Source organism: Coregonus lavaretus (genome assembly GCF_964263955.1).
Source record: "Coregonus lavaretus genome assembly, contig: HAP1_SCAFFOLD_1580, whole genome shotgun sequence".
Lineage (NCBI taxonomy): Eukaryota > Metazoa > Chordata > Actinopteri > Salmoniformes > Salmonidae > Coregonus > Coregonus lavaretus.
Window position 1 is genome coordinate 77501 of NW_028156426.1, and position 25302 is coordinate 102802.

At 47.4% G+C, this 25302-nt stretch overlaps 1 protein-coding gene across 4 annotated transcripts in view; it reads left to right on the forward strand.

The window, feature by feature from the left end:
- The window catches only part of LOC311126351 (b(0,+)-type amino acid transporter 1-like), a gene marked incomplete at its 3' end in the record, with an annotated part of 58673 nt that extends 34418 nt beyond the window's left edge, over nucleotides 1-24255 (forward strand). For all 4 annotated transcript variants that reach the window (XM_084200356.1, XM_084200354.1, XM_084200357.1 and 1 more), the window contains 5 exons: nucleotides 11357-11504; nucleotides 16094-16336; nucleotides 16949-17074; nucleotides 23856-23955; nucleotides 24207-24255. In XM_084200356.1, the coding sequence (XP_084056482.1) occupies nucleotides 11357-11504; nucleotides 16094-16336; nucleotides 16949-17074; nucleotides 23856-23955; nucleotides 24207-24255 (666 nt within the window). The remainder of the gene's footprint in view (nucleotides 1-11356; nucleotides 11505-16093; nucleotides 16337-16948; nucleotides 17075-23855; nucleotides 23956-24206) is intronic.
- Between the last annotated feature and the right edge of the window lie 1047 nt (nucleotides 24256-25302).

Sequence of the window (25302 nt, forward strand, 5' to 3'; positions counted from 1 at the left end):
AGACAGACAGTAGGCTACAGAGACAGACAGTAGGCTACAGAGACAGACAGTAGGCTACAGAGACAGACAGTAGGCTACAGAGACAGACAGTAGGCTACAGAGACAGACAGTAGACTACAGAGACAGACAGTAGGCTACAGAGACAGACAGTAGGCTACAGAGACAGACAGTAGGCTACAGAGACAGACAGTAGGCTACAGAGACAGACAGTAGACTACAGAGACAGACAGTACAGAGACAGACAGTAGGCTACAGAGACAGACAGTAGGCTACAGAGACAGACAGTAGACTACAGAGACAGACAGTACAGAGACAGACAGTAGGCTACAGAGACAGACAGTACAGAGACAGACAGTAGACTACAGAGACAGACAGTACAGAGACAGACAGTAGGCTACAGAGACAGACAGTAGGCTACAGAGACAGACAGTAGACTACAGAGACAGACAGTACAGAGACAGACAGTAGGCTACAGAGACAGACAGTAGACTACAGAGACAGACAGTAGGCTACAGAGACAGACAGTAGGCTACAGAGACAGACAGTAGGCTACAGAGACAGACAGTAGGCTACAGAGACAGACAGTAGGCTACAGAGACAGACAGTAGACTACAGAGACAGACAGTAGACTACAGAGACAGACAGTAGACTACAGAGACAGACAGTAGGCTACAGAGACAGACAGTAGGCTACAGAGACGGACAGTAGGCTACAGAGACAGACAGTAGGCTACAGAGACAGACAGTAGGCTACAGAGACAGACAGTAGGCTACAGAGACAGACAGTAGGCTACAGAGACAGAGAGTAGGCTACAGAGACAGACAGTAGGCTACAGAGACAGACAGTAGGCTACAGAGACAGACAGTAGGCTACAGAGACAGACAGTAGACTACAGAGACAGACAGTAGACTACAGAGACAGACAGTAGACTACAGAGACAGACAGTAGGCTACAGAGACAGACAGTAGGCTACAGAGACGGACAGTAGGCTACAGAGACAGACAGTAGGCTACAGAGACAGACAGTAGGCTACAGAGACAGACAGTAGGCTACAGAGACAGACAGTAGGCTACAGAGACAGAGAGTAGGCTACAGAGACAGACAGTAGGCTACAGAGACAGACAGTAGGCTACAGAGACAGACAGTAGACTACAGAGACAGACAGTAGACTACAGAGACAGACAGTAGGCTACAGAGACAGAGAGTAGGCTACAGAGACAGACAGTAGGCTACAGAGACAGACAGTAGGCTACAGAGACAGACAGTACAGAGACAGACAGTAGGCTACAGAGACAGACAGTAGGCTACAGAGACAGACAGTAGGCTACAGAGACAGACAGTAGGCTACAGAGACAGACAGTAGGCCACAGAGACAGACAGTAGGCTACAGAGACAGACAGTAGGCTACAGAGAGTAGGCTACTGAGACAGACAGTAGGCTACAGAGACAGACAGTAGGCTACAGAGACAGACAGTAGGCTACAGAGACAGACAGTAGACTACAGAGACAGACAGTAGGCCACAGAGACAGACAGTAGGCTACAGAGACAGACAGTAGGCTACAGAGAGTAGGCTACTGAGACAGACAGTAGGCTACAGAGACAGACAGTAGGCTACAGAGACAGACAGTAGGCTACAGAGACAGACAGTAGGCTACAGAGAGAGACAGACAGTAGGCTACAGAGACAGACAGTAGGCTACAGAGACAGACAGTAGGCTACAGAGACAGACAGTAGGCTACAGAGACAGACAGTAGGCTACAGAGACAGACAGTAGGCTACAGAGACAGACAGTAGGCTACAGAGACAGACAGTAGGCTACAGAGACAGACAGTAGGCTACAGAGACAGACAGTAGACTACAGAGAGTAGGCTACTGAGACAGACAGTAGGCTACAGAGACAGACAGTAGGCTACAGAGACAGACAGTAGGCTACAGAGACAGACAGTAGACTACAGAGAGTAGGCTACTGAGACAGACAGTAGGCTACAGAGACAGACAGTAGGCTACAGAGACAGACAGTAGGCTACAGAGACAGACAGTAGGCTACAGAGACAGACAGACAGTAGGCTACAGAGACAGACAGTAGGCTACAGAGACAGACAGTAGGCTACAGAGACAGACAGTAGGCTACAGAGACAGACAGTAGGCTACAGAGACAGACAGTAGGCTACAGAGACAGACAGTAGGCTACAGAGAGTAGACTACAGAGACAGACAGTAGACTACAGAGACAGACAGTAGGCTACAGAGACAGACAGTAGGCTACAGAGACAGACAGTAGGCTACAGAGACAGACAGTAGGCTACAGAGACAGACAGTAGACTATTGAGACAGACATTAGGCTACAGAGACAGACAGTAGGCTACAGAGACAGACAGTAGGCTACAGAGACAGACAGTAGGCTACAGAGACAGACAGTAGGCTACAGAGACAGACAGTAGGCTACAGAGACAGACAGTAGACTACAGAGACAGACAGTAGGCCACAGAGACAGACAGTAGACTACAGAGACAGACAGACAGTAGGCTACAGAGACAGACAGTAGGCTACGGAGACAGACAGTAGGCTACAGAGACAGACAGTAGACTACAGAGACAGACAGTAGGCTACAGAGACAGACAGTAGACTACAGAGACAGACAGTAGGCCACAGAGACAGACAGGGATGTGGTGCTCAGTGGTGAGGCTGAGGCAGGCTGCAATGCATGCAGGAGGAAGCAGAGGAGACAGAGCGAGAGGTTAGTGCAGTGGTTCCCAAACTTGGGGCCAGGCCACATGCGGGGTCCCCTGGGAGAATCTGTACTAATCTCATCAAACAAGTTAGGAACAAAATAAAAATAAAGATACGTTTCAATATGAACATCTCCACATGACCTATCTTCCCTATAGGCCTACATTAAAATACAACCACTGTATGTTTCAATATGAAAATCTCCACATGACCTATCTTCCCTATAGGCTTACATTAAAATACAACCACTGTTTGTTTCAATATGAACATCTCCACATGACCTATCTTCCCTATAGGCTTACATTAAAATACAACCACTGTATGTTTCAATATGAACATCTCCACAGGACCTATCTTCCCTATAGGTCTACATTAAAATACACCCACTGTATGTTTCAATATGAACATCTCCACATGACCTATCTTCCCTACAGGTCTACATTAAAATACAACCACTGTATGTTTCAATGTGAACATCTCCACATGACCTATCTTCCCTACAGGTCTACATTAAAATACAACCACTGTATGTTTCAATGTGAACATCTCTACATGACCTATCTTCCCTATTGGTCTACATTAAAATACAACCACTGTATGTTTCAATGTGAACATCTCCACATTACCTATCTTCCCTATAGGTCTACATTAAAATACAACCACTGTATGTTTCAATATGAACATCTCCACAGGACCTATCTTCCCTACAGGTCTACATTAAAATACAACCACTGTATGTTTCAATGTGAACATCTCCACATGAACTATCTTCCCTACAGGTCTACATTAAAATACAACCACTGTATGTTTCAATATGAACATCTCCACATGACCTATCTTCCCTATAGGCTTACATTAAAATACAACCACTGTATGTTTCAATATGAACATCTCCACAGGACCTATCTTCCCTACAGGCCCACATTAAAATACAACCACTGTATGTTTCAATATGAACATCTCCACAGGACCTATCTTCCCTACAGGTCTACATTAAAATACAACCACTGTATGTTTCAATATGAACATCTCCACAGGACCTATCTTCCCTACAGGTCTACATTAAAATACAACCACTGTATGTTTCAATATGAACATCTCCACAGGACCTATCTTCCCTATAGGTCTACATTAAAATACAACCACTGTATGTTTCAATATGAACATCTCCACAGGACCTATCTTCCCTATAGGTCTACATTAAAATACAACCACTGTATGTTTCAATATGAACATCTCCACAGGACCTATCTTCCCTACAGGCCCACATTAAAATACAACCACTGTATCTGGGACCTTTACCAAATCAGATAATAATAACCCAGACTAGATTAACTGGGCCACTGTCACACACTAGTTTTAATATCACTGAATGACAAACGAAATCTAAAAGTTATTTAAAAAGATGACAGAGAACAAAATAAAGTTGTTTCAAGAGATGACAGAGAACAAAATAAAGTGAAGTTGTTTCAAGACAGAACAAACAATAGGTTTTTTCAGAGTTCCACAGTGGTTTGCACACCAAGCTTCATTGACATCTAACACGGTAGACAAAAGCCCACGTCTTTAAAATGTACACGCCGTCTGTGTAGTGGTGTTGCTGTAAATACGTAGTATTTTTATATTTGAAGAAGCAACACCATGGTTTCTACTTCACGTCCTGCTCCAGCAACGTCTAGAAAAGCTGACCCAAATCAGGGTCAAGAGAGCACGATGTCCTGTTTTGGTCAATATCACATTCATGTCTTTAGGTTTTTCAAACTAAAGTATAAATACCACTGATTACTAGCTGTGTTGACCAGTGAAAGGAAGTGGATACCACAGATTGATGAGGAAATTGTTTTATTTAATCCATTTTAGAATAAGGCTGTAACGTAACAAAATGTGGAAAAAGTCAAGGGGTCTGAATACTTTCCGAAGGCACTATAGCTAATAGGCTGTGTGTTTGTAGATGGACTGAGGTGAATGAACCTACAGCAGCCAAGGTGATAATGGCTGGTGGCATTTTGGCTGGTTTTGCTGTTCTCCAAATATAATAATAATAATATAATATGCCATTTAGCAGACGCTTTTATCCAAATGTCACGCCCTGGCTCTGGGGACACTTGTATGTTGAGCCAGGGTGTGAGTTTCATTTGTTTGTCTAGTAGTTGTAGTTCTATGTTGGCCAGAGTGGTTCCCAATCAGAGGCAACAAGTGTCAGCTGTTGCTGGTTGTCTCTGATTGGGAACCATATTTAGACAAGCTGTTTTCCCACAGTGGTTGTGGGATCTTGTTCCAGTGTGGTTTGTGTTTAGACCGTGGACGTCACGTTATCGTTTTGTTGTTTTGTTCGGTTGTTCACTAATAAAGAGTATGTTTACCTTCAACGCTGTGCCTTGGTCCTCCTCTCTTCCCGACGATCGTGACAGAAGATCCCACCAGAACTGGACCAAGCAGCGGGTCCAGGAGCCATCGCCAGGGAAATCTCTGGCGGATATCCAGCGCCTCCTCGACTGGGTCAAGCCGGGTGAGCAAGAGAAGGGCTTGACATGGAAGCAGAAGGGCGAAAGGCTGGCAAAAAGTATGGAGACCTGGTCCACGGGTAGGAGAGAAGCCCAGACATTTTTTAGGGGGGGGCTAACGCCGTGGACGACGGGGCAGCAGGAGACCGCGATAGAGCGGCCCAGCGGGTTGGCAGAGGAGGCCGCCAGGTTACGGGGGCCACTGGTCAAAGAAGGGAAGGAAGGTGTAGAGGCACGGCGAGAGGTACTGGGGTGTGTTACCAGTCCGGTCCGGCCCGTTCCAGATCCCTGCGTAGGGCCAGTGGTGTGTGTCCCCAGTATGGTCCGGTCTGTTCCTGCTCCCCGCACCAAGTCAATGGTGCGCGTCGCCAGTCCGGCCCGTCCTGTTCCTGCTCCCCGCACCAAGCCAATGGTGCACATCGCCAGCTCGGCCCGGCCTGTTCCTGCTCCCCGCACCAAGCCAATGGTGCGCGTCGCCAGCCCGGTCCGGCCCGCTCCTGCTCCCCGCACCAAGCCTATGGTGCGCGTCGCCAGCCCGGCCCGGCCTGTTCCTGCTCCCCGCACCAGGCCAATGGTGCGCGTCGCCAGCCCGGTCCGGCCCGGCCCGCTCCTGCTCCCCGCACTTAGCCAATGGTGCGCATCGCCAGCCCGGTCCGGCCCGTTCCTGCTCCCCGCACCAAGCCAATGGTGCGCGTCGCCAGCCCGGTCCGGCCCGCTCCTGCTCCCCACACCAAGCCAGTGGTGTGCGTCGTCAGTCCGGCACGGCCCGTGCCTGTTCCCCACACCAAGCCAGTGGTGTGCATCGCCAGCCCGGTCCGGCCCGCTCCTGCTCCCCGCACCAAGCCTATGGTGCGCGTCGTCAGTCCGGCACGGCCCGTGCCTGTTCCACCGGTGCCTGGTCCGGCACCGGTCAGCTGCTTCACGCCGGAGCTAGAGCAATCCGCTCCACCAGTGTGCAGTCCAGCTCCGGTCAGCGGGGCCAGACCGGACCAGGGGTACTTTGGGGGGTTGGAGAGGGAGTGGGGATCAGGCCCGGAGCCGGATCCGCCGCCAAGGCGGAGTGCCCACCCGGTCCCTCCCCTGTGGTATTTAGTTGGCGCGGTCGGAGTCCGCGCCTTTAGGGGGGGGTACTGTCACGCCCTGGCTCTGGGGACACTTGTATGTTGAGCCAGGGTGTGAGTTTCATTTGTTTGTCTAGTAGTTGTAGTTCTATGTTGGCCAGATTGGTTCCCAATCAGAGGCAACAAGTGTCAGCTGTTGCTGGTTGTCTCTGATTGGGAACCATATTTAGACAAGCTGTTTTCCCACAGTGGTTGTGGGATCTTGTTCCAGTGTGGTTTGTGTTTAGACCGTGGACGTCACGTTATCGTTTTGTTGTTTTGTTCGGTTGTTCACTAATAAAGAGTATGTTTACCTTCAACGCTGCGCCTTGGTCCTCCTCTCTTCCCGACGATCGTGACACCAAAGCGACTTACAGTCATGCGTGCATACATTTTTTTTGTGTATGGGTGGTCCCGGGGATCGAACCCACTACCTTGGCGTTACAAGCGCCGTGCTCTACCAGCTGAGCTACAGAGGACCACAAATAGCATTTTAGGGGTTTTAAATTGTATAGAAATGCAGTTTAAAAAAAATATGTGGTCACCCTAATGTGTGTGTGTGTGTCTGAGAGAGAGCCTGAGTACATTTTCACAGCATAGGATCTCCAGTGGCTCTCATGATCATTCATGTGATCCCCCAGCCAGCCAGCCCCCCAGCCAGCCAGCCCCCCCAGCCAGCCCCCCAGCCAGCCAGCTTCCCAGCCACCCAGCCCCCCAGCCAGCCAGCCCCCCAGCCACCCAGCCCCCAGCCACCCAGCCCCCCAGCCACCCAGCCCCCCAGACAGCCAGCCCCCCACCCAGCCCCCCAGCCACCCAGCCCCCCAGCCAGCCCCCCAGCCAGCCAGCCAGCCACCCAGCCCCCCCAGCCAGCCACCCAGCCAGCCACCCAGCCCCCCAGCCAGCCAGCCAGCCCCCCCAGCCAGCCAGCCAGCCAGCCCAGAGCAGACAGAGCAGAGAGGTTTTACTACAGTGTCAGGTGGTACCAACCTCCATCACCCCGTATTAACCCTGCTTTAGTCTGTTCCACACTCACTGAACTCACTGTTCCCACTACGTCCCAAATGGCACCCTATTCCCTGTATAGAAAATAGGGTACCATTTGAGACGCAGCCTCTGTCTCACCGGCTCTCTCTGTCACCATTATTCCTCTCAGAACAGCAATCTGGGACCTTTACCAAATCAGATAATACTAAACCAGACTAGATTAACTGGGCCACTGTCACACACTCATTTTAATATCACTGAATGATAAACAAAATCTAAAAGTTGTTTCAAGAGATGACAGAGAATAAAATAAAGTTAAGTTGTTTCAAGACAGAACAAACAATAGGTTTTTTCAGATTTCCACAGAGTTTGCACACCAAGCTTTATTGACATCTAAAACAGTAGACAAATGCCCACGTCTTTAAAATGTACACGCCGTCTGTGTAGTGGTGTTGCTGTAAATACGTAGTATTTTTATATTTGAAGAAGCAACACCATGGTTTCTACCTCACGTCCTGCTCCAGCAACGTCTAGCAAAGCTGACACAAATCAGGTCAAGAGAGCACGATGTCCTGTTTTTGGTCAATATCACATTCATGTCTTTAGGTTTTTCAAACTAAAGTATAAATACCACTGATTACTAGCTGTGTTGACCAGTGTAAGGAAGTGGATACAACATCAGTCCAAAGATCAAACAGACAATTGGGATACATTTAGCTAGTAGTATTATTCATGATTACTGCCAAAGTATGACATTGCAGTCTTATTCCATTCATGTTCATGTTCTCGCTTGCTATAAGTACGAGTGGCGCAGTGGTCTAAGAGATCCTGGTTCGAATCCAGGCTCTGTCGTAGCCGGCCGCGACCGGGAGACCCATGGGGCGGCGCACAATTGGCCCAGCTTCGTCCAGGGTAGGGGAGGGAATGGCCGGCAGGGATGTAGCTCAGTTGGTAGAGCATGGCGTTTGCAATGCCAGGGTTGTGGGTTCGATTCCCACGGGGGGGGGCCAGTACGAAAAATGTTAAATAAATAAGGTATGCACTCACTAACTGTAAGTCGCTGTGGATAAGAGCGTCTGCTAAATTACGTAAATGTAATGTAAATGTAAGTACTCAAGTGACGAACATCAATCATCCTAGCCTGTGTACAAGGCCTCTGTATGGTAGCTGTAAATGTATAGTCCTGTTATAGGGAAACAGGGTTACTGAGTGACTCTGTATGGTAGCTGTAACTGTAGTCCTGTTATAGGGAAACAGGGTTACTGAGTGACTCTGAGAACAGTAGCTGACTGACTGAGGAATGTTAGGAATCTGTTAACACCGTGAGACTCTCAGGAAACCAGAGTCTGCACCTCTCAATAGAACTACTGCTTCATTCTGTAGTTCTATTGAGGAACGTTGCAGTGAAATGTAGATTCATTGTCACATTTTCCCCCCTTTTTTTTTTTACAGAAATTTACAATTTAACCCTGAATTAATCCTATCAGTCTCGACACCCTAGCAAAAAAAAAATTGGCTTTTCATGTATCTGGCATTCATTTATGTGCATGTCCAGCCCTCATATTTAGCCTCACAATGAAGTGTTTGTTAAAAAAAGGAGTCCCGGTACAGGGGCCCTTTCGGGATCTGCGTTTGTCTCACAAACCTCAAACAAACCGCTCGAGCTCCTTCCCCGTTAACCACACAGACTAATGGTTGGTATCTACGGATGCAGAAGAAACACACCGTGTTTAAAAAGTGTTTAAAAAGGGGTTAGAATTACTAAATCACGCCGGCGTGACAGTGGGACTCATTGGGTTAACGTCCACTGCTCACTAACTCACACTACACTGTGTTTATAAACACCATCATGGGCCAGTCAGTCATTGATTGAGTGAGGACAGGCCATGTTTTATAAGATAAAAAATATATAAGTACACTACCGGTCAAAAGTTTTAGAACACCTACTCATTCAAGGGTTTTTCTTTATTTTAACTATTTTTTACATTGTAGAATAATAGTGAAGACATCAAAACTATGAAATAACACATATGGAATCATGTAGTAACCAAAAAAGTGTTAAACAAATCAAAATATATTTATATTTGAGATTCTTCAAAGTAGCCACCCTTTGCCTTGATGACAGCTTTGCACACTCTTGGCATTCTCTCAACCAGCTTCATTGGAATACATTTCAATTAACAGGTGTGCCTTCTTAAAAGTTAATTTGTGGAATTTATGCGTTTGAGCCAATCAGTTGTGTTGTGACAAGGTAGAGGGGGTATACAGAAGATAGCCCTATTTGGTAAAAGACCAAGTCCATATTATGGCAAGAACAGCTCAAATAACCAATCAAAAACCAATCAAAAACCATCGAGCACTATGATGAAACTGTCTCTCATGAGGACCGCCACAAGAATGGAAGACCCAGAGTTACCTCTGCTGCAGAGGATAAGTTCATTAGAGTTACAACTGTTCAGAGGAGACTGTGTGAATCAGGCCTTCATGGTCGAATTGCTGCAAAGAAACCACTACTAAATGACACCAATAATAAGAAGAGACTTGCTTGGGCCAAGAAACACGAGCAATGGACATTAGACCGGTGGACATTTGTCCTTTGGTCTGGAGTTCAAATTTGAGATTTCTGGTTCCAACCGCCGTGTCTTTGTGAGACGCGGTGTGGGTGAATGGATGATCTCCGCATGTGTATTTCCCACCGTAAAGCATGGAGGAGGGGGTGTTATGGTGTGGGGGTGCTTTGCTGGTGACACTGTCTGTGATTTATTTAGAATTCAAGGCACACTTAACCAGAATGGCTACCACAGCATTCTGCAGCGATACGCCATCCCATCTGGTTTGGGCTGTGTAAGGGCTATTTTACCAAGAAGGAGAGTGATGGAGTGCTGCATCAGATGACCTGGCCTCCACAATCCCCCGACCTCAACCAAATTGAGATGGTTTGGGATGAGTCGGAACGCAGAGTGAAGGAAAAGCAGCCAACAAGTGCTCAGCATATGTGGGAACTCCTTCAAAGACTGTTGGAAAAGCATTCCAGGTGAAGCTGGTTGAGAGAATGCCAAGAGTGTGCAAAACTGTCATCAAGGCAAAGTGTGGCTATTTGAAGAATCTCACATATAAAATATAACACTTTTTTGGTTACAACATGATTCCATATGTGTTATTTCATAGTTGTGATGTCTTCACTATTATTCTACAATGTAGAAAATAGCAAAAATAAAGACAAACCCTTGAATGAGTAGGTGTTGTAAAACGTTTGACTGGTAGTGTATATATATTGAACAATAACACAAAATACAATAATGGAGATTAATAGACAAGAGTCCATAAACTGAACGCAGGCAGGCAGACAGACAGACAGACAGACAGGCAGGCAGGCAGACAGGCAGGCAGGCAGGCAGGCAGACAGACAGGCAGGCAGGCAGGCAGCAGGCAGGCAGACAGACAGACAGACAGACAGACAGACAGACAGACAGACAGACAGGCAGGCAGGCAGGCAGGCAGGCAGGCAGGCAGGCAGGCAGGCAGGCAGGCAGGCAGACAGGCAGACAGGCAGGCAGGCAGGCAGGCAGGCAGGCAGGCAGGCAGGCAGGCAGACAGACAGACAGACAGACAGACAGACAGACAGACAGACAGACAGGCAGGCAGGCAGGCAGGCAGGCAGGCAGGCAGGCAGGCAGGCAGACAGACAGACAGACAGACAGGCAGGCAGGCAGGCAGGCAGGCAGGCAGGCAGGCAGGCAGGCAGGCAGACAGACAGACAGACAGACAGACAGACAGACAGACAGACAGGCAGGCAGGGGTATTACATGTCAAGACAAAATGTACACAGTAAGAGGCATGGTTGAGTGATGACACAGTCACATATACAAAACTCCCCAACAGACACTGGGGCCACCCTTCCCACTGGTTCTACCTCCCACCTGTATCACCCTCTCTGGGGTTTAATCGCTGGGGCCACCCTTCCCACTGGTTCTACCTCCCACCTGTATCACCCTCTCAGGAAGTGGTCATAACCACTTCCTGTCTCTCTCTCTGCAGGTGGGCCTTTTTAGTGGGATCTGTCTGATCGTAGGAACCATGATCGGCTCCGGCATCTTCATCTCCCCTAAGGCAGTGCTGCTGGAAACGGGAGCCGTAGGACCATGTCTGTGTGTCTGGGCAGCCTGCGGAGTGCTGGCTACACTGGGTGAGGACAGACTCTCTGGCTACACTGGGTGAGGACAGACTCTCTGGCTACACTGGGTGAGGACACACTCTCTGGCTACACGACACACACACTCTGGCTACACTGGGTGAGGACACACTCTCTGGCTACACTGGGGAAAGACACACTCTCTGGCTACACTGGGTGAGGACACACTCTCTGGCTACACTGGGGAAAGACACACTCTCTGGCTACACTGGGGAAAGACACACTCTCTGGCTACACTGGGTGAGGACACACTCTCTGGCTACACTGGGGAAAGACACACTCTCTGGCTACACTGGGGAAAGACACACTCTCTGGCTACACTGGGTGAGGACACACTCTCTGGCTACACTGGGTAAGGACACACTCTCTGGCTACACTGGGTAAGGACACACACTCTGGCTACACTGGGGAAGGACACACACACTCTGGCTACACTGGGGAAGGACACACACTCTGGCTACACTGGGTGAGGACACACTCTCTGGCTACACTGGGTGAGGACAGACTCTCTGGCTACACTGGGGAAAGACACACACTCTGGCTACACTGGGTAAGGACACACTCTCTGGCTACACTGGGTGAGGACACACACACTCTGGCTACACTGGGTGAGGACAGACTCTCTGGCTACACTGGGGAAAGACACACTCTCTGGCTACACTGGGTGAGGACACACTCTCTGGCTACACTGGGTGAGGACACACACTCTGGCTACACTGGGTAAGGACACACTCTCTGGCTACACTGGGTGAGGACACACACACTCTGGCTACACTGGGTGAGGACACACTCTCTGGCTACACTGGGTGAGGACACACTCTCTGGCTACACTGGGTAAGGACAGACTCTCTGGCTACACTGGGTGAGGACACACACACTCTGGCTACACTGGGTAAGGACAGACTCTCTGGCTACACTGGGTAAGGACACACACTCTGGCTACACTGGGTAAGGACACACACTCTGGCTACACTGGGTAAGGACACACTCTCTGGCTACACTGGGTAAGGACAGACTCTCTGGCTACACTGGGTGAGGACACACTCTCTGGCTACACTGGGTGAGGACACACACTCTGGCTACACTGGGTGAGGACACACACACTCTGGCTACACTGGGTGAGGACACACTCTCTGGCTACACTGGGTAAGGACACACTCTCTGGCTACACTGGGTAAGGACAGACTCTCTGGCTACACTGGGTGAGGACACACACACTCTGGCTACACTGGGTAAGGACACACTCTCTGGCTACACTGGGTGAGGACACACACACTCTGGCTACACTGGGTGAGGACACACTCTCTGGCTACACTGGGTGAGGACACACTCTCTGGCTACACTGGGTAAGGACACACTCTCTGGCTACACTGGGTAAGGACACACTCTCTGGCTACACTGGGTAAGGACACACTCTCTGGCTACACTGGGTGAGGACACACACTCTGGCTACACTGGGTGAGGACACACACACACCAACCCTGTCCTGTGTCATTTCTAACCAGTCACTAAATGACTCCATAAACTGAGATAGATTACAGTGAGGGGAAAAAGTATTTGATCCCCTGCTGATTTTGTACGTTTGCCCACTGACAAAAACATGATCAGTCTATAATTTTAATGGTAGGTTTATTTGAACAGTGAGAGACAGAATAACAACAAAAAAATTCAGAAAAACGCATGTCAAAAATGTTATAAATTGATTTGCATTTTAATGAGGGAAATAAGTATTTGACCCCTCTGCAAAACATGACTTAGTACTTGGTGGCAAAACCCTTGTTGGCAATCACAGAGGTCAGTAGTTTCTTGTAGATGGCCACCAGGTTTGCACACATCTCAGGAGGAATTTTGTTCCACTCCTCTTTGCAGATCTTCTCCAAGTCATTAAGGTTTCGAGGATGACGTTTGGCAACTCAAACCTTCAGCTCCCTCCACAGATTTTCTATGAGATTAAGGTCTGGAGACTGGCTAGGCCACTCCAGGACCTTAATGTGCCTCTTCTTGAGCCACTCTTTTGTTGCCTTGGCCGTGTGTTTTGGGTCATTGTCATGCTGGAATACCCATCCACGACCCATTTTCAATGCCCTGGCTGAGGGAAGGAGGTTCTCACCCAAGATTTGACGGTACATGGCCCCGTCCATCGTCCCTTTGATGCGGTGAAGTTGTCCTGTCCCCTTAGCAGAAAAACACCCCCAAAGCATAATGTTTCCACCTCCATGTTTGACAGTGGGGATGGTGTTCTTGGGGTCATAGGCTGCATTCCTCCTCCTCCAAACACGGCGAGTTGAGTTGATGCCAAAGAGCTCCATTTTGGTCTCATCTGACCACAACACTTTCACCCAGTTCTCCTCTGAATCATTCAGATGTTCATTGGCAAACTTCAGACAGGCCTGTATATGTGCTTTCTTGAGCAGGGGGACTTGCGGGCGCTGCAGGATTTCAGTCCTTCACGGCGTAGTGTGTTACCAATTGTTTTCTTGGTGACTATGGTCCCAGCTGCCTTGAGATCATTGACAAGATCCTCCCGCGTAGTTCTGGGCTGATTCCTCACCGTTCTCATGATCATTGCAACTCCACGAGGTGAGATCTTGCATGGAGCCCCAGGCCGAGGGAGATTGACAGTTCTTTTGTGTTTCTTCCATTTGCGAATAATCGCACCAACTGTTGTCACCTTCTCACCAAGCTGCTTGGCGATGGTCTTGTAGCCCATTCCAGCCTTGTGTAGGTCTACAATCTTGTCCCTGACATCCTTGGAGAGCTCTTTGGTCTTGGCCATGGTGGAGAGTTTGGAATCTGATTGATTGATTGCTTCTGTGGACAGGTGTCTTTTATACAGGTAACAAACTGAGATTAGGAGCACTCCCTTTAAGAGTTTGCTCCTAATCTCAGCTCGTTACCTGTATAAAAGACACCCGGGAGCCAGAAATCTTTCTGATTGAGAGGGGGTCAAATACTTATTTCCCTCATTAAAATGCAAATCAATTTATAACATTTTTGACATACATTTTTCTGGATTCATTTGTTGTTATTCTGTCTCTCACTGTTCAAATAAACCTACCATTAAAATTATAAACGGATCATTTCTTTGTCAGTGGGCAAACATACAAAATCAGCAGGGGATCAAATACTTTTTTCCCCCACTGTACCTGACAAACCCTGTCCTGTGTAATATCTAACCAGTCTCTAAATGACACCATAAACTGAGATAGATTACCTGACCAACCCTGTCCTGGGTAATCTCTAACCAGTCACTAGTGGTGGGGAAGAATGACAGGAATCTCCTAAATCAGGAATGACCAAAGTGCTGAGGCTCCATGTGAGAAGGACTCCATGTGAGAGGGTCTGTGTGAGAAAGACTGGAGCTGCATTCCAAATGGCACCCATTGGGATGCCCGTCTGGGTCAGCTGATCTCAGCAGCCAGAAACAACATGAACCCTGCTGACTTATTAAGATCTAGGAGGGAATTCCTTTTCCCCGTCTGGGTCAGCTGATCTCAGCAGCCAGAAACAAAGCTCTGACCAGCTCCTGGTTAACGTCTGTCACTAGTGCAGGGCTGTCATACCAAATTCCCAGAGCGCAGTGTCTGCCAGTTTTCGCTTTTTCCCTGTACTTGATTGATCAATTAAGGTCATTGACTAATTAGGAACCCCCTCACCTGGTTGTCTACATCTTAATTGATTAGTTAGGAACTCACCTGGTTGTCTACATCTTAATTGATTAGTTAGGAACTCACCTGGTTGTCTAGGTCTTAATTGATTAGTTAGGAAATCCCCTCACCTGGATGTCTAGGTATTAATTGATTAGTTAGGAACTCCCCTCACCTGATTGTCTAGGTCTTAATTGATTAGTTAGGAACTCCCCTCACCTGGTTGTCTAGGTCTTAATTGATTAGTGAGGAACTCACCTGGTTGTCTAGGTCTTTATTCATTAGTTAGGAACTCACCTGGTTGTCTAGGTCTTAATTGATTAGTTAGAATCTCCCCTCACCTGGTTGTCTAGGTCTTAATTGATTAGTTAGGAACTCACCTGGTTGTCTAGGTCTTAATTGATTAGTTAGGAACTCACCTGGTTGTCTAGGTCTTAATTTATTAGTTAGAATCTCCCCTCACCTGGTTGTCTAGGTCTTAATTGATTAGTTAGGAACTCACCTGGTTGTCTAGGTCTTAATTGATTAGTTAGGAACTCACCTGGTTGTCTAGGTCTTAAATGATTAGTTAGGAACTCACCTGGTTGTCTAGGTCTTAATTGATTAGTTAGGAACTCACCTGGTTGTCTAGGTCTTAATTGATTAGTTAGGAACTCACCTGGTTGTCTAGGTCTTTAATTGGACACATTGAAAGGAAAGCAGCAGAAGCAGCAGCAGACACACGGCCATCCAGGCACTGAGTTAGACAGCCCAGGACTACTGTCAGCTAACTCTCTGTCTCTGAGTTAGACACCCCAGGACTACTGTCAGCCAACTCTCTGTCTCTGAGTTAGACACCCCAGGACTACTGTCAGCTAACTCTCTGTCTCTGAGTTAGACACCCCAGGACTACTGTCAGCTAACTCTCTGTCTCTGAGCCTGCCTGTCTGCCTGCAGGGGCGCTGTGCTACGCGGAGCTGGGTACCATGATCGCTAAGTCTGGAGGGGAGTACTCGTACCTGATGGAGGCCTTTGGGTCAGTGGTGGCCTACCTCTACTCCTGGAGCACCATCATGGTCCTAAAGCCCTCCTCCCTCGCCATCATCTCCCTAAGCTTCGCAGAGTACGCCTCCACGCCGTTCTACCCAGGATGCACTCCTCCCATTGTGGTCACCAAGTGCCTGGCTGTAGCGTGCATACGTGAGTGTGAATACTTCTTGAATTATGAAAAATCCTAATAGAAAACAATTGGCATGCACTTCCTGAATTGACTGAATTGAAACCCGGGCTATATCTCAATTGTCTTTCCTTGCATCCAATCATATTGGAGGAGAAGATCCAAGACCTTCTTCTTCAATGCCTTTTGAGAAGAGAGCGAGAAGAGAGGATGCAAGGGATCGAGTAAAGATGAATAAAAAAAAGCCCTGACTTGACCCCCACCGTGCTCATCCTGACCTTGTGTTCTTCTCCTCCTCCTCCTCCTCCTCCTCCACCCTCTCCTCCTCCTCCTCCTCCTCTTCCTCCTCCGCCTCTTCCTCCCTCTCCTCCACCTCCTCCTCTTCCTCCCTCTCCTCCTCCTCCTCCTCTTCCTCCCTCTCCTCCCTCTCCTCCTCCTCCTCCTCTTCCTCCTCCTCCTCTTCATCCCTCTCCTCCTCCTCCTCCTCCTCCTCCTCTTCCTCCTCCTCCTCTTCCTCCCTCTCCTCCCTCTCCTCCTCCTCCTCCCTCTCCTCCTCCTCCTCCTCTTCCTCCTCCTCCTCTTCCTCCCTCTCCTCTCTCCTCCTCCTCCTCCTCTTCCTCCTCCTCCTCCTCCAGTTCTGATAGTGTTGGTGAACTGTCTCAGTGTGAAGCTAGCCAGCTTTGTCCAGAACTTCTTCACTGCAGCCAAACTCTTCATCATCCTGGTCATCATAGTGTCAGGCTTCGTCCTCTTGGCACAAGGTTGGCACTTTACACACTCAGTCTGCATCCCAAATGACCCCCTATTCCCTTTATAGTGTAACCAATATTCTTGATATGTTCGTCAAAAGAGAGATCAGGGTCCAGAGTAACGCCGAGGTCCTTCACAGTTTTGTTTTTGAGACGACTGTACAACCATCAAGATGAATTGTCAGATCCAACAGCAGATCTCTCATTTTCTTGGGACCTAGAACTAGCATCTCTGTTTTGTCCGAGTTTAAAAGTAAAATGTTTACCGCCATCCACTTCCTTATGTCTGAAACACAGGCTTCCAGGGTAGGACATTTTGGGGCTTCACCATGTTTCATTGAATGTCCAGCTGTGTGTCGTCCGCATAGCAGTGAAAGTTGACATTGTGTTTCCGAATGACATCACCAAGAGGTAGAATATATAGTGAAAACAATAGTGGTCCTAAAACGGAACCTTGAGGAACACCAAAACTTACCATTGATTTGTCAGAGGACAAACCATCCACAGAGACGCACTGATATCTTTCAGACAGATACGATCTAAACCAGGCAAGGACTTGTCCGTGTAGACCAATTAGGGTTTCCAATCTCTCCAGAAGAATGTGGTGATCGATGGTGTCAAAAGCCGCACTAAGGTCTAGGAGCACGAGGACAGATGCAGAGCCTTGGTCTGACGCCATTAAAAGGTCATTTACCACCTTCACGAGTGCGGTCTCAGTGCTAAGATGGGATCTAAAACCAGACTGAAGCGTTTCGTATACATTTTTTGTCTTCAGGAAGGCAGTGAGTTGCTGCACAACATATTTTTCTAAAATTTTTGAGAGGAATGGGAGATTCGATATAGGCCGATAGTTTTTTTTACATTTTCTGGGTCAAGGTTTGGCTTTTTCAAGAGAGGCTTTATTACTGCCACTTTTAGTGAGTTTGGTTCACATCCAGTGGATAGGGAGCTGTTTATTATGTTCAACATAGGAGGGCCTTCAGAAAGTATTCATACCCCTTGACTTTTTCCACATTTTGTTGTTACAGCCTAATTTCAAAATGGATCAAATATAATTTTTTTCAGACATCTACACACAATAACCCATAATGACAAAGTGAAAACATGTTTTTAGACATTTTTGCAAATGTGTTGAAAATGAAACACAGAAACACAGTGTCTCATTTCCATAAGTATTCACAGCCCTGAGTCAATACATGTTAGAATCAACATAGTCAGCGATTACAGCTGGGAGTCTTTCTGGGTAAGTCTCTGAGCTTTGCACACCTGGATTGTACAATATTTGCACATTATTCTTTGTTAGTTGTTGATCATTGTCCACAGCCATTTTCAAGTCTTGCCATAGATTTTCAAGCTGATTTAAGTCAAATCCGTAACTAGGCCACTCAGGAAAAGTCTATGTCATCTTGGTAAGCAACTCCAATGTATATTTAGCCTTGTGTTTTAGGTTATTGTCCTGCTTAAAGGTGAATGTGTCTCCCAGTGCCTGTTGGAAAGCAGACTGAACCAGGTTTCCCTCCAGGATGTTACATTTACATTTACGTCATTTAGCAGACGCTCTTATCCAGAGCGACTTACAGTTAGTGAATACATCATTATTATTTATTATTTTTTTTGTTTTGTTTTTTTTGTTGTTTATTTTTATTTTTTTATACTGGCCCCCCATGGGAATCGAACCCGCAACCCTGGCGTTGCAAACGCCATGCTCTATCAACTGCTCTACATCCCTGCCGGCCATTCCCTCCCCTACCCTGGACGACGCTGGGCCAATTGTGCGACGCCCATGAGTCTCCCAGTCGCGGCCGGCTGCGACAGAGCCTGGATTCGAACCAGGATCTCTAGTAGCACAGTTAGCACTGCGATGCAGTGCCTTAGACCACTGCGCCACTCAGGAGACTGCGCTTAGCTCCATTCCGTTTTATTTTTATCCTAAAAACGTCCTTGCCGATGACAAGAATAACCATAACATGATGCAACCACTACTATGCTTGAAAATAGTGTTACTCAGTGATGTGTTGTGTTGGATTTGCCCCAAACATAACGCTTTCTATTCAGGGCATTAAGTTAATTTCTTTACCACATTATTTGCAGTTTTATTTTGGTGCCTTTTTCCAAACAGGATGCGTGTTTTGGAATATTTGTATTCTGTACAGGCTTCCTTGTTTTCACTCTGTCATTTAGGTTAGTATTGTGGAGTAACTACAATGTTGTTGATCCATCCTCAGTTTCCTCCTATCACAGCCTTTAAACTGTAACTGTTTTAAAGTCACCATTGGCCTCATGGTGAAATCCCTCTGTGGTTTCCTTCCTCTCTGGCAACTGAGTTAGGAAGGATGCCTGTATCTTTGTAGTGACTGGGTGTATTGATACACCATCCAAAGTGTAATTAATAACTTCACCATGCTCAAAGGGATATTCAATGTCTGCTCTTTTTTTTTACCGATCTACCAATAGGTGCCCTTCTTTGCAAGGCATTGGAAAACCTCCCTGGTCTTTGTGGTTGAATCTGTGTTTGAAATTCACTGCTCGACTGAGGGACCTTACAGATAATTGTGTGTGTGGGGTACAGAGATGAGGTAGTCATTCAAAAACACTATTAGTGCACACAGACTCCATGCAACGTATTATGTGACTTGTTAAGCAAATTGATTCTCCTGAACTTATTTAGGCTTGCCATAACAAAGGGATTGAATATCTATTGATTCAAGACATTTTAGCTTTTAATTTCTAAATAATTTGTACACATTTCTAAAAATATAATTCCACTTTGGCATTATGGGGTATTGTGTGTAGGCCAGTGAGACGAAATCTAAATGTAATTAATTTGAAATTCAGGCTGTAACACAACTGAATATTGAAATAATCAAGGGGTGTGAATACTTTCTGGAGGCACTGTATCTGCACATTTACATTACATTTACGTCATTTAGCAGACGCTCTTATCCAGAGCGACTTACAAATTGGTGCATTCACCTTATAGCCAGTGGGACAACCACTTTACAATTTTTTTTTTTTTTTTTAGGGGGGGGGGGGTAGAAGGATTACTTTATCCTATCCCAGGTATTCCTTAAAGAGGTGGGGTTTCAAATGTCTCCGGAAGGTGGTGAGTGACTCCGCTGTCCTGGCGTCGTGAGGGAGCTTGTTCCACCATTGGGGTGCCAGAGCAGCGAACAGTTTTGACTGGGCTGAGCGGGAACTATGCTTCCGCAGAGGAAGGGGAGCCAGCAGGCCAGAGGTGGATGAACGCAATGCCCTCGTTTGGGTGTAGGGACTGATCAGAGCCTGAAGGTACAGAGGTGCCGATCCCCTCACAGCTGCATAGGCAAGCACCATGGTCTTGTAACAGATGCGAGCTTCAACTGGAAGCCAGTGGAGTGTGCGGAGGAGCGGGGTGACGTGAGAGAACTTGGGAAGGTTGAACACCAGACGGGCTGCGGCATTCTGGATGAGTTGTAGGGGTTTAATGGCACAGGCAGGGAGCCCAGCCAACAGCGAGTTGCAGTAATCCAGACGGGAGATGACAAGTGCCTGGATTAGGACCTGTGCCGCTTCCTGTGTAAGGCAGGGTCGTACTCTCCGAATGTTGTAGAGCATAAACCTGCAGGATCGGGTCACCGCCTTGATGTTAGCGGAGAACGACAGGGTGTTGTCCAGGGTCACGCCAAGGCTCTTCGCACTCTGGGAGGAGGACACAACGGAGTTGTCAACCGTGATGGCGAGATCATGGAACGGGCAGTCCTTCCCCGGGAGGAAGAGCAGCTCCGTCTTGCCAAGGTTCAGCTTGAGGTGTTGATCCGTCATCCATACTGATATGTCTGCCAGACATGCAGAGATGCGATTCGCCACCTGGTTATCAGAAGGGGGAAAGGAGAAGATTAGTTGTGTATCGTCAGCGTAGCAATGATAGGAGAGGCCATGTGAGGATATGACAGAGCCAAGTGACTTGGTGTATAGGGAGAATAGGAGAGGGCCTAGAACTGAGCCCTGGGGGACACCAGTGGTGAGAGCACGTGGTGCGGAGACAGCTTCTCGCCACGCCACTTGGTAGGAGCGACCGGTCAGGTAGGACGCAATCCAGGAGTGAGCCGCGCCGGAGATGCCCAGCTCGGAGAGGGTGGAGAGGAGGATCTGATGGTTCACAGTATCAAAGGCAGCAGACAGGTCTAGAAGGACAGGAGCAGAGGAGAGAGAGTTAGCTTTAGCAGTGCGGAGAGCCTCCGTGACACAGAGAAGAGCAGTCTCAGTTGAATGACCAGTCCTGAAACCTGACTGGTTTGGATCAAGAAGGTCATTCTGAGAGAGATAGCAAGAGAGTTGGCTAAAGACGGCACGCTCAATAGTTTTGGAAAGAAAAGAAAGAAGGGATACTGGTCTGTAGTTGTTGACATCAGTGGGATCGAGTGTTGGTTTTTTGAGAAGGGGTGCAACTCTCGCTCTCTTGAAGACGGAAGGGACATAGCCAGCGGTCAAGGATGAGTTGATCAGCGAGGTGAGGTAGGGGAGAAGGTCACCGGAGATGGTCTGGAGAAGAGAGGAGGGGATGGGGTCAAGCGGGCAGGTTGTTGGGCGGCCTGCAGTCACAAGTCGCAGGATTTTATCTGAAGAGAGAGGGGAGAAAGAAGTCAAAGCATAGGGTAGGGCAGTGTGAGCAGGACCAGCAGTGTCATTAGACTTAACAAACGAGGATCGGATGTCGTCAACCTTCTTTTCAAAGTGGTTGACAAAGTCATCCACAGAGAGAGAGGAGGGGGGGGGGGGGGGATTCAGCAGGGAGGAGAATGTGGCAAAGAGCTTCCTAGGGTTAGAGGCAGATGCTTGGAATTTAGAGTGGTAGAAAGTGGCCTTAGCAGCAGAAATAGATGAAGAAAATGTAGAGAGGAGGGAGTGAAAAGATGCCAGGTCGGCAGGGAGTTTAGTTTTCTTCCATTTCCGCTCCGCTGCCCGGAGCTCTGTTCTGTGAGCTCGCAATGAGTCATCAAGCCACGGAGCTGGAGGGGAGGACCGAGCCGGCCGGGAGGATAGGGGACACAGAGAGTCAAAGGATGCAGAAAGGGAGGAGAGGAGGGTTGAGGAGGCAGAATCAGGAGATTGTAGGGAGAAGGATTGAGCAGAGGGAAGAGATGATAGGATGGAAGAGGAGAGAGTAGTGGGAGAGAGAGAGCGAAGGTTACGGCGGCGCATTACCATCTGTGTAGGGGCAGAGTGAGTAGTGTTGGAGGAGAGCGAGAGAGAAAAGGATACAAAGTAGTGGTCGGAGACATGGAGGGGAGTTGCAGTGAGATTAGTAGAAGAGCAGCATCTAGTAAAGATGAGGTCAAGCGTATTGCCTGCCTTGTGAGTAGGGGGGGACGGTGAGAGGGTGAGGTCAAAAGAGGAGAGGAGTGGAAAGAAGGAGGCAGAGAGAAATGAGTCAAATGTAGACGTAGGGAGGTTGAAATCCCCCAAAACTGTGAGGGGTGAGCCATCCTCAGGAAAGGAGCTTATCAAGGCGTCAAGCTCATTGATGAACTCTCCAAGGGAACCTGGAGGGCGATAGATGACAAGGATATTAAGCTTAAATGGGCTAGTGACTGTGACAGCATGGAATTCAAATGAGGAGATAGACAGATGGGTTAGGGGAAAAATTGAGAATGTCCACTTGGGAGAGATGAGGATTCCTGTGCCACCACCCCTCTGACCAGATGCTCTCGGGGTATGCGAGAACACATGGTCAGACGAGGAGAGAGCAGTAGGAGTAGCAGTGTTTTCAGTGGTAATCCATGTTTCCGTCAGCGCCAGGAAGTCGAGGGACTGGAGGGTAGCATAGGCTGGGATGAAGTCAGCCTTGTTGGCAGCAGAACGGCAGTTCCAGAGGCTGCCTGAGACCTGGAACTCCAGGTGTGGGGTGCGTGCAGGGACCACCTCATTGGCTCTTGTTGTTTTAGACATACATGATACTGTAACTGGACAGAGACAGATATACTGGACATGATATAGACATACATGATACTGTAACTGGACATTATATAGACATACATGATACTGTAACTGGACATTATATAGACAGACATGATACTGGACAGAGACAGATATACTGGACATTATATAGACAGACATGATACTGTAACTGGACATTATATAGACATACATGATACTGTAACTGGACATTATATAGACATACATGATACTGTAACTGGACATTATATAGACAGACATGATACTGGACAGAGACAGATATACTGGACATTATATAGACAGACATGATACTGTAACTGGACATTATATAGACATACATGATACTGTAACTGGACATTATATAGACATACATGATACTGTAACTGGACATTATATAGACATACATGATACTGTAACTGGACATTATATAGACAGACATGATACTGGACAGAGACAGATATACTGGACATTATATAGACATACATGATACTGTAACTGGACATTATATAGACATACATGATACTGTAACTGGACATTATATAGACATACATGATACTGTAACTGGACATGATATTCTGGACAATCCCTTGTTAGGTTGTTGAGTCTTTGGTGTTTTTAACCGCAACCCAAATGGCTCCCTTTTCCCTATATACAGTAGTGCACTACTTTTGACCAGAGCCCTATGGATCCTGATCAAAGGTGTGCACTATGTATGGAATAGGGTATCATTTGGGATGAAAACGTTGCCATTTATTCCAGTACCCACCCCGTGTTATCACCCTGTACTTTTGGTTACACCCTATGGGCCCTGGTCTAAAGTATGAATATCAAATGTATATACTGTCACGTTTGTGTCCAGGAAACACTGAGAATCTGTCCAACCCATTTGAAGGAGCCTCAACCTCCTTTGGATCCATTGGACTGGCGTTTTACAACGGGCTCTGGGCCTACGATGGCTGGTAAGACTACTACCGCGTCCCAAACAGCACCCTATTCCCTATATAGTGCACTACTTTAGACCAGGGCCCATAGTGCTCTAGTGAAAAGTAGTGTACTACATAGGGGATAGGATGCCATTTGGGATGCATCCTATCTCTCTGTTCTTATCGCTTCCTCAATAAAAAACAGTTTTATGGTTTTGAGATTTCTGTTTTGAACGTCAACCCAACCTGTTTAAATGTGGTGGTATAAACACCCTGTTGTCTCTCAGGAATCAGCTGAACTTCATAACAGAGGAGCTGGAAAACCCATACAGGTGAGTGGACAAACAGCTGACATTAAGGGTGCGTCCAAGATGGCACCCTCTTCCCCGATGGGCCCTGGTCTAAAGTAGTGTACTATATAAGGAATAGGGTGCCATTCTCTGGTCTAAAGTAGTGCACTATATAAGGAATAGGGTGCCATTCTCTGGTCTAAAGTAGTGCACTATATAGGGAATAGGGTGCCATTCTCTGGTCTAAAGTAGTGCACTATATAGGGAATAGGGTGCCATTCTCTGGTCTAAAGTAGTGCACTATATAAGGAATAGGATGCCATTCTCTGGTCTAAAGTAGTGCACTATATAGGGAATAGGGTGCCATTCTCTGGTCTAAAGTAGTGCACTATATAGGGAATAGGGTGCCATTCTCTGGTCTAAAGTAGTGCACTATATAAGGAATAGGGTGCCATTCTCTGGTCTAAAGTAGTGCACTATATAGGGAATAGGGTGCCATTCTCTGGTCTAAAGTGGTGCACTATATAGGGAATAGGGTGCCATTCTCTGGTCTAAAGTAGTGCTCTATATAGGGAATAGGGTGCCATTCTCTGGTCTAAAGTAGTGCACTATATAGGGAATAGGGTGCCATTCTCTGGTCTAAAGTAGTGCTCTATATAGGGAATAGGGTGCCATTCTCTGGTCTAAAGTAGTGCTCTATATAGGGAATAGGGTGCCATTCTCTGGTCTAAAGTAGTGCACTATATAGGGAATAGGGTGCCATTCTCTGGTCTAAAGTAGTGCACTATATAGGGAATAGGGTGCCATTCTCTGGTCTAAAGTAGTGCACTATATAGGGAATAGGGTGCCATTCTCTGGTCTAAAGTAGTGCACTATATAGGGAATAGGGTGCCATTCTCTGGTCTAAAGTAGTGCACTATATAGGGAATAGGGTGCCATTCTCTGGTCTAAAGTAGTGCACTATATAGGGAATAGGGTGCCATTCTCTGGTCTAAAGTAGTGCACTATATAGGGAATAGGGTGCCATTCTCTGGTCTAAAGTAGTGCTCTATATAGGGAATAGGGTGCCATTCTCTGGTCTAAAGTAGTGCAC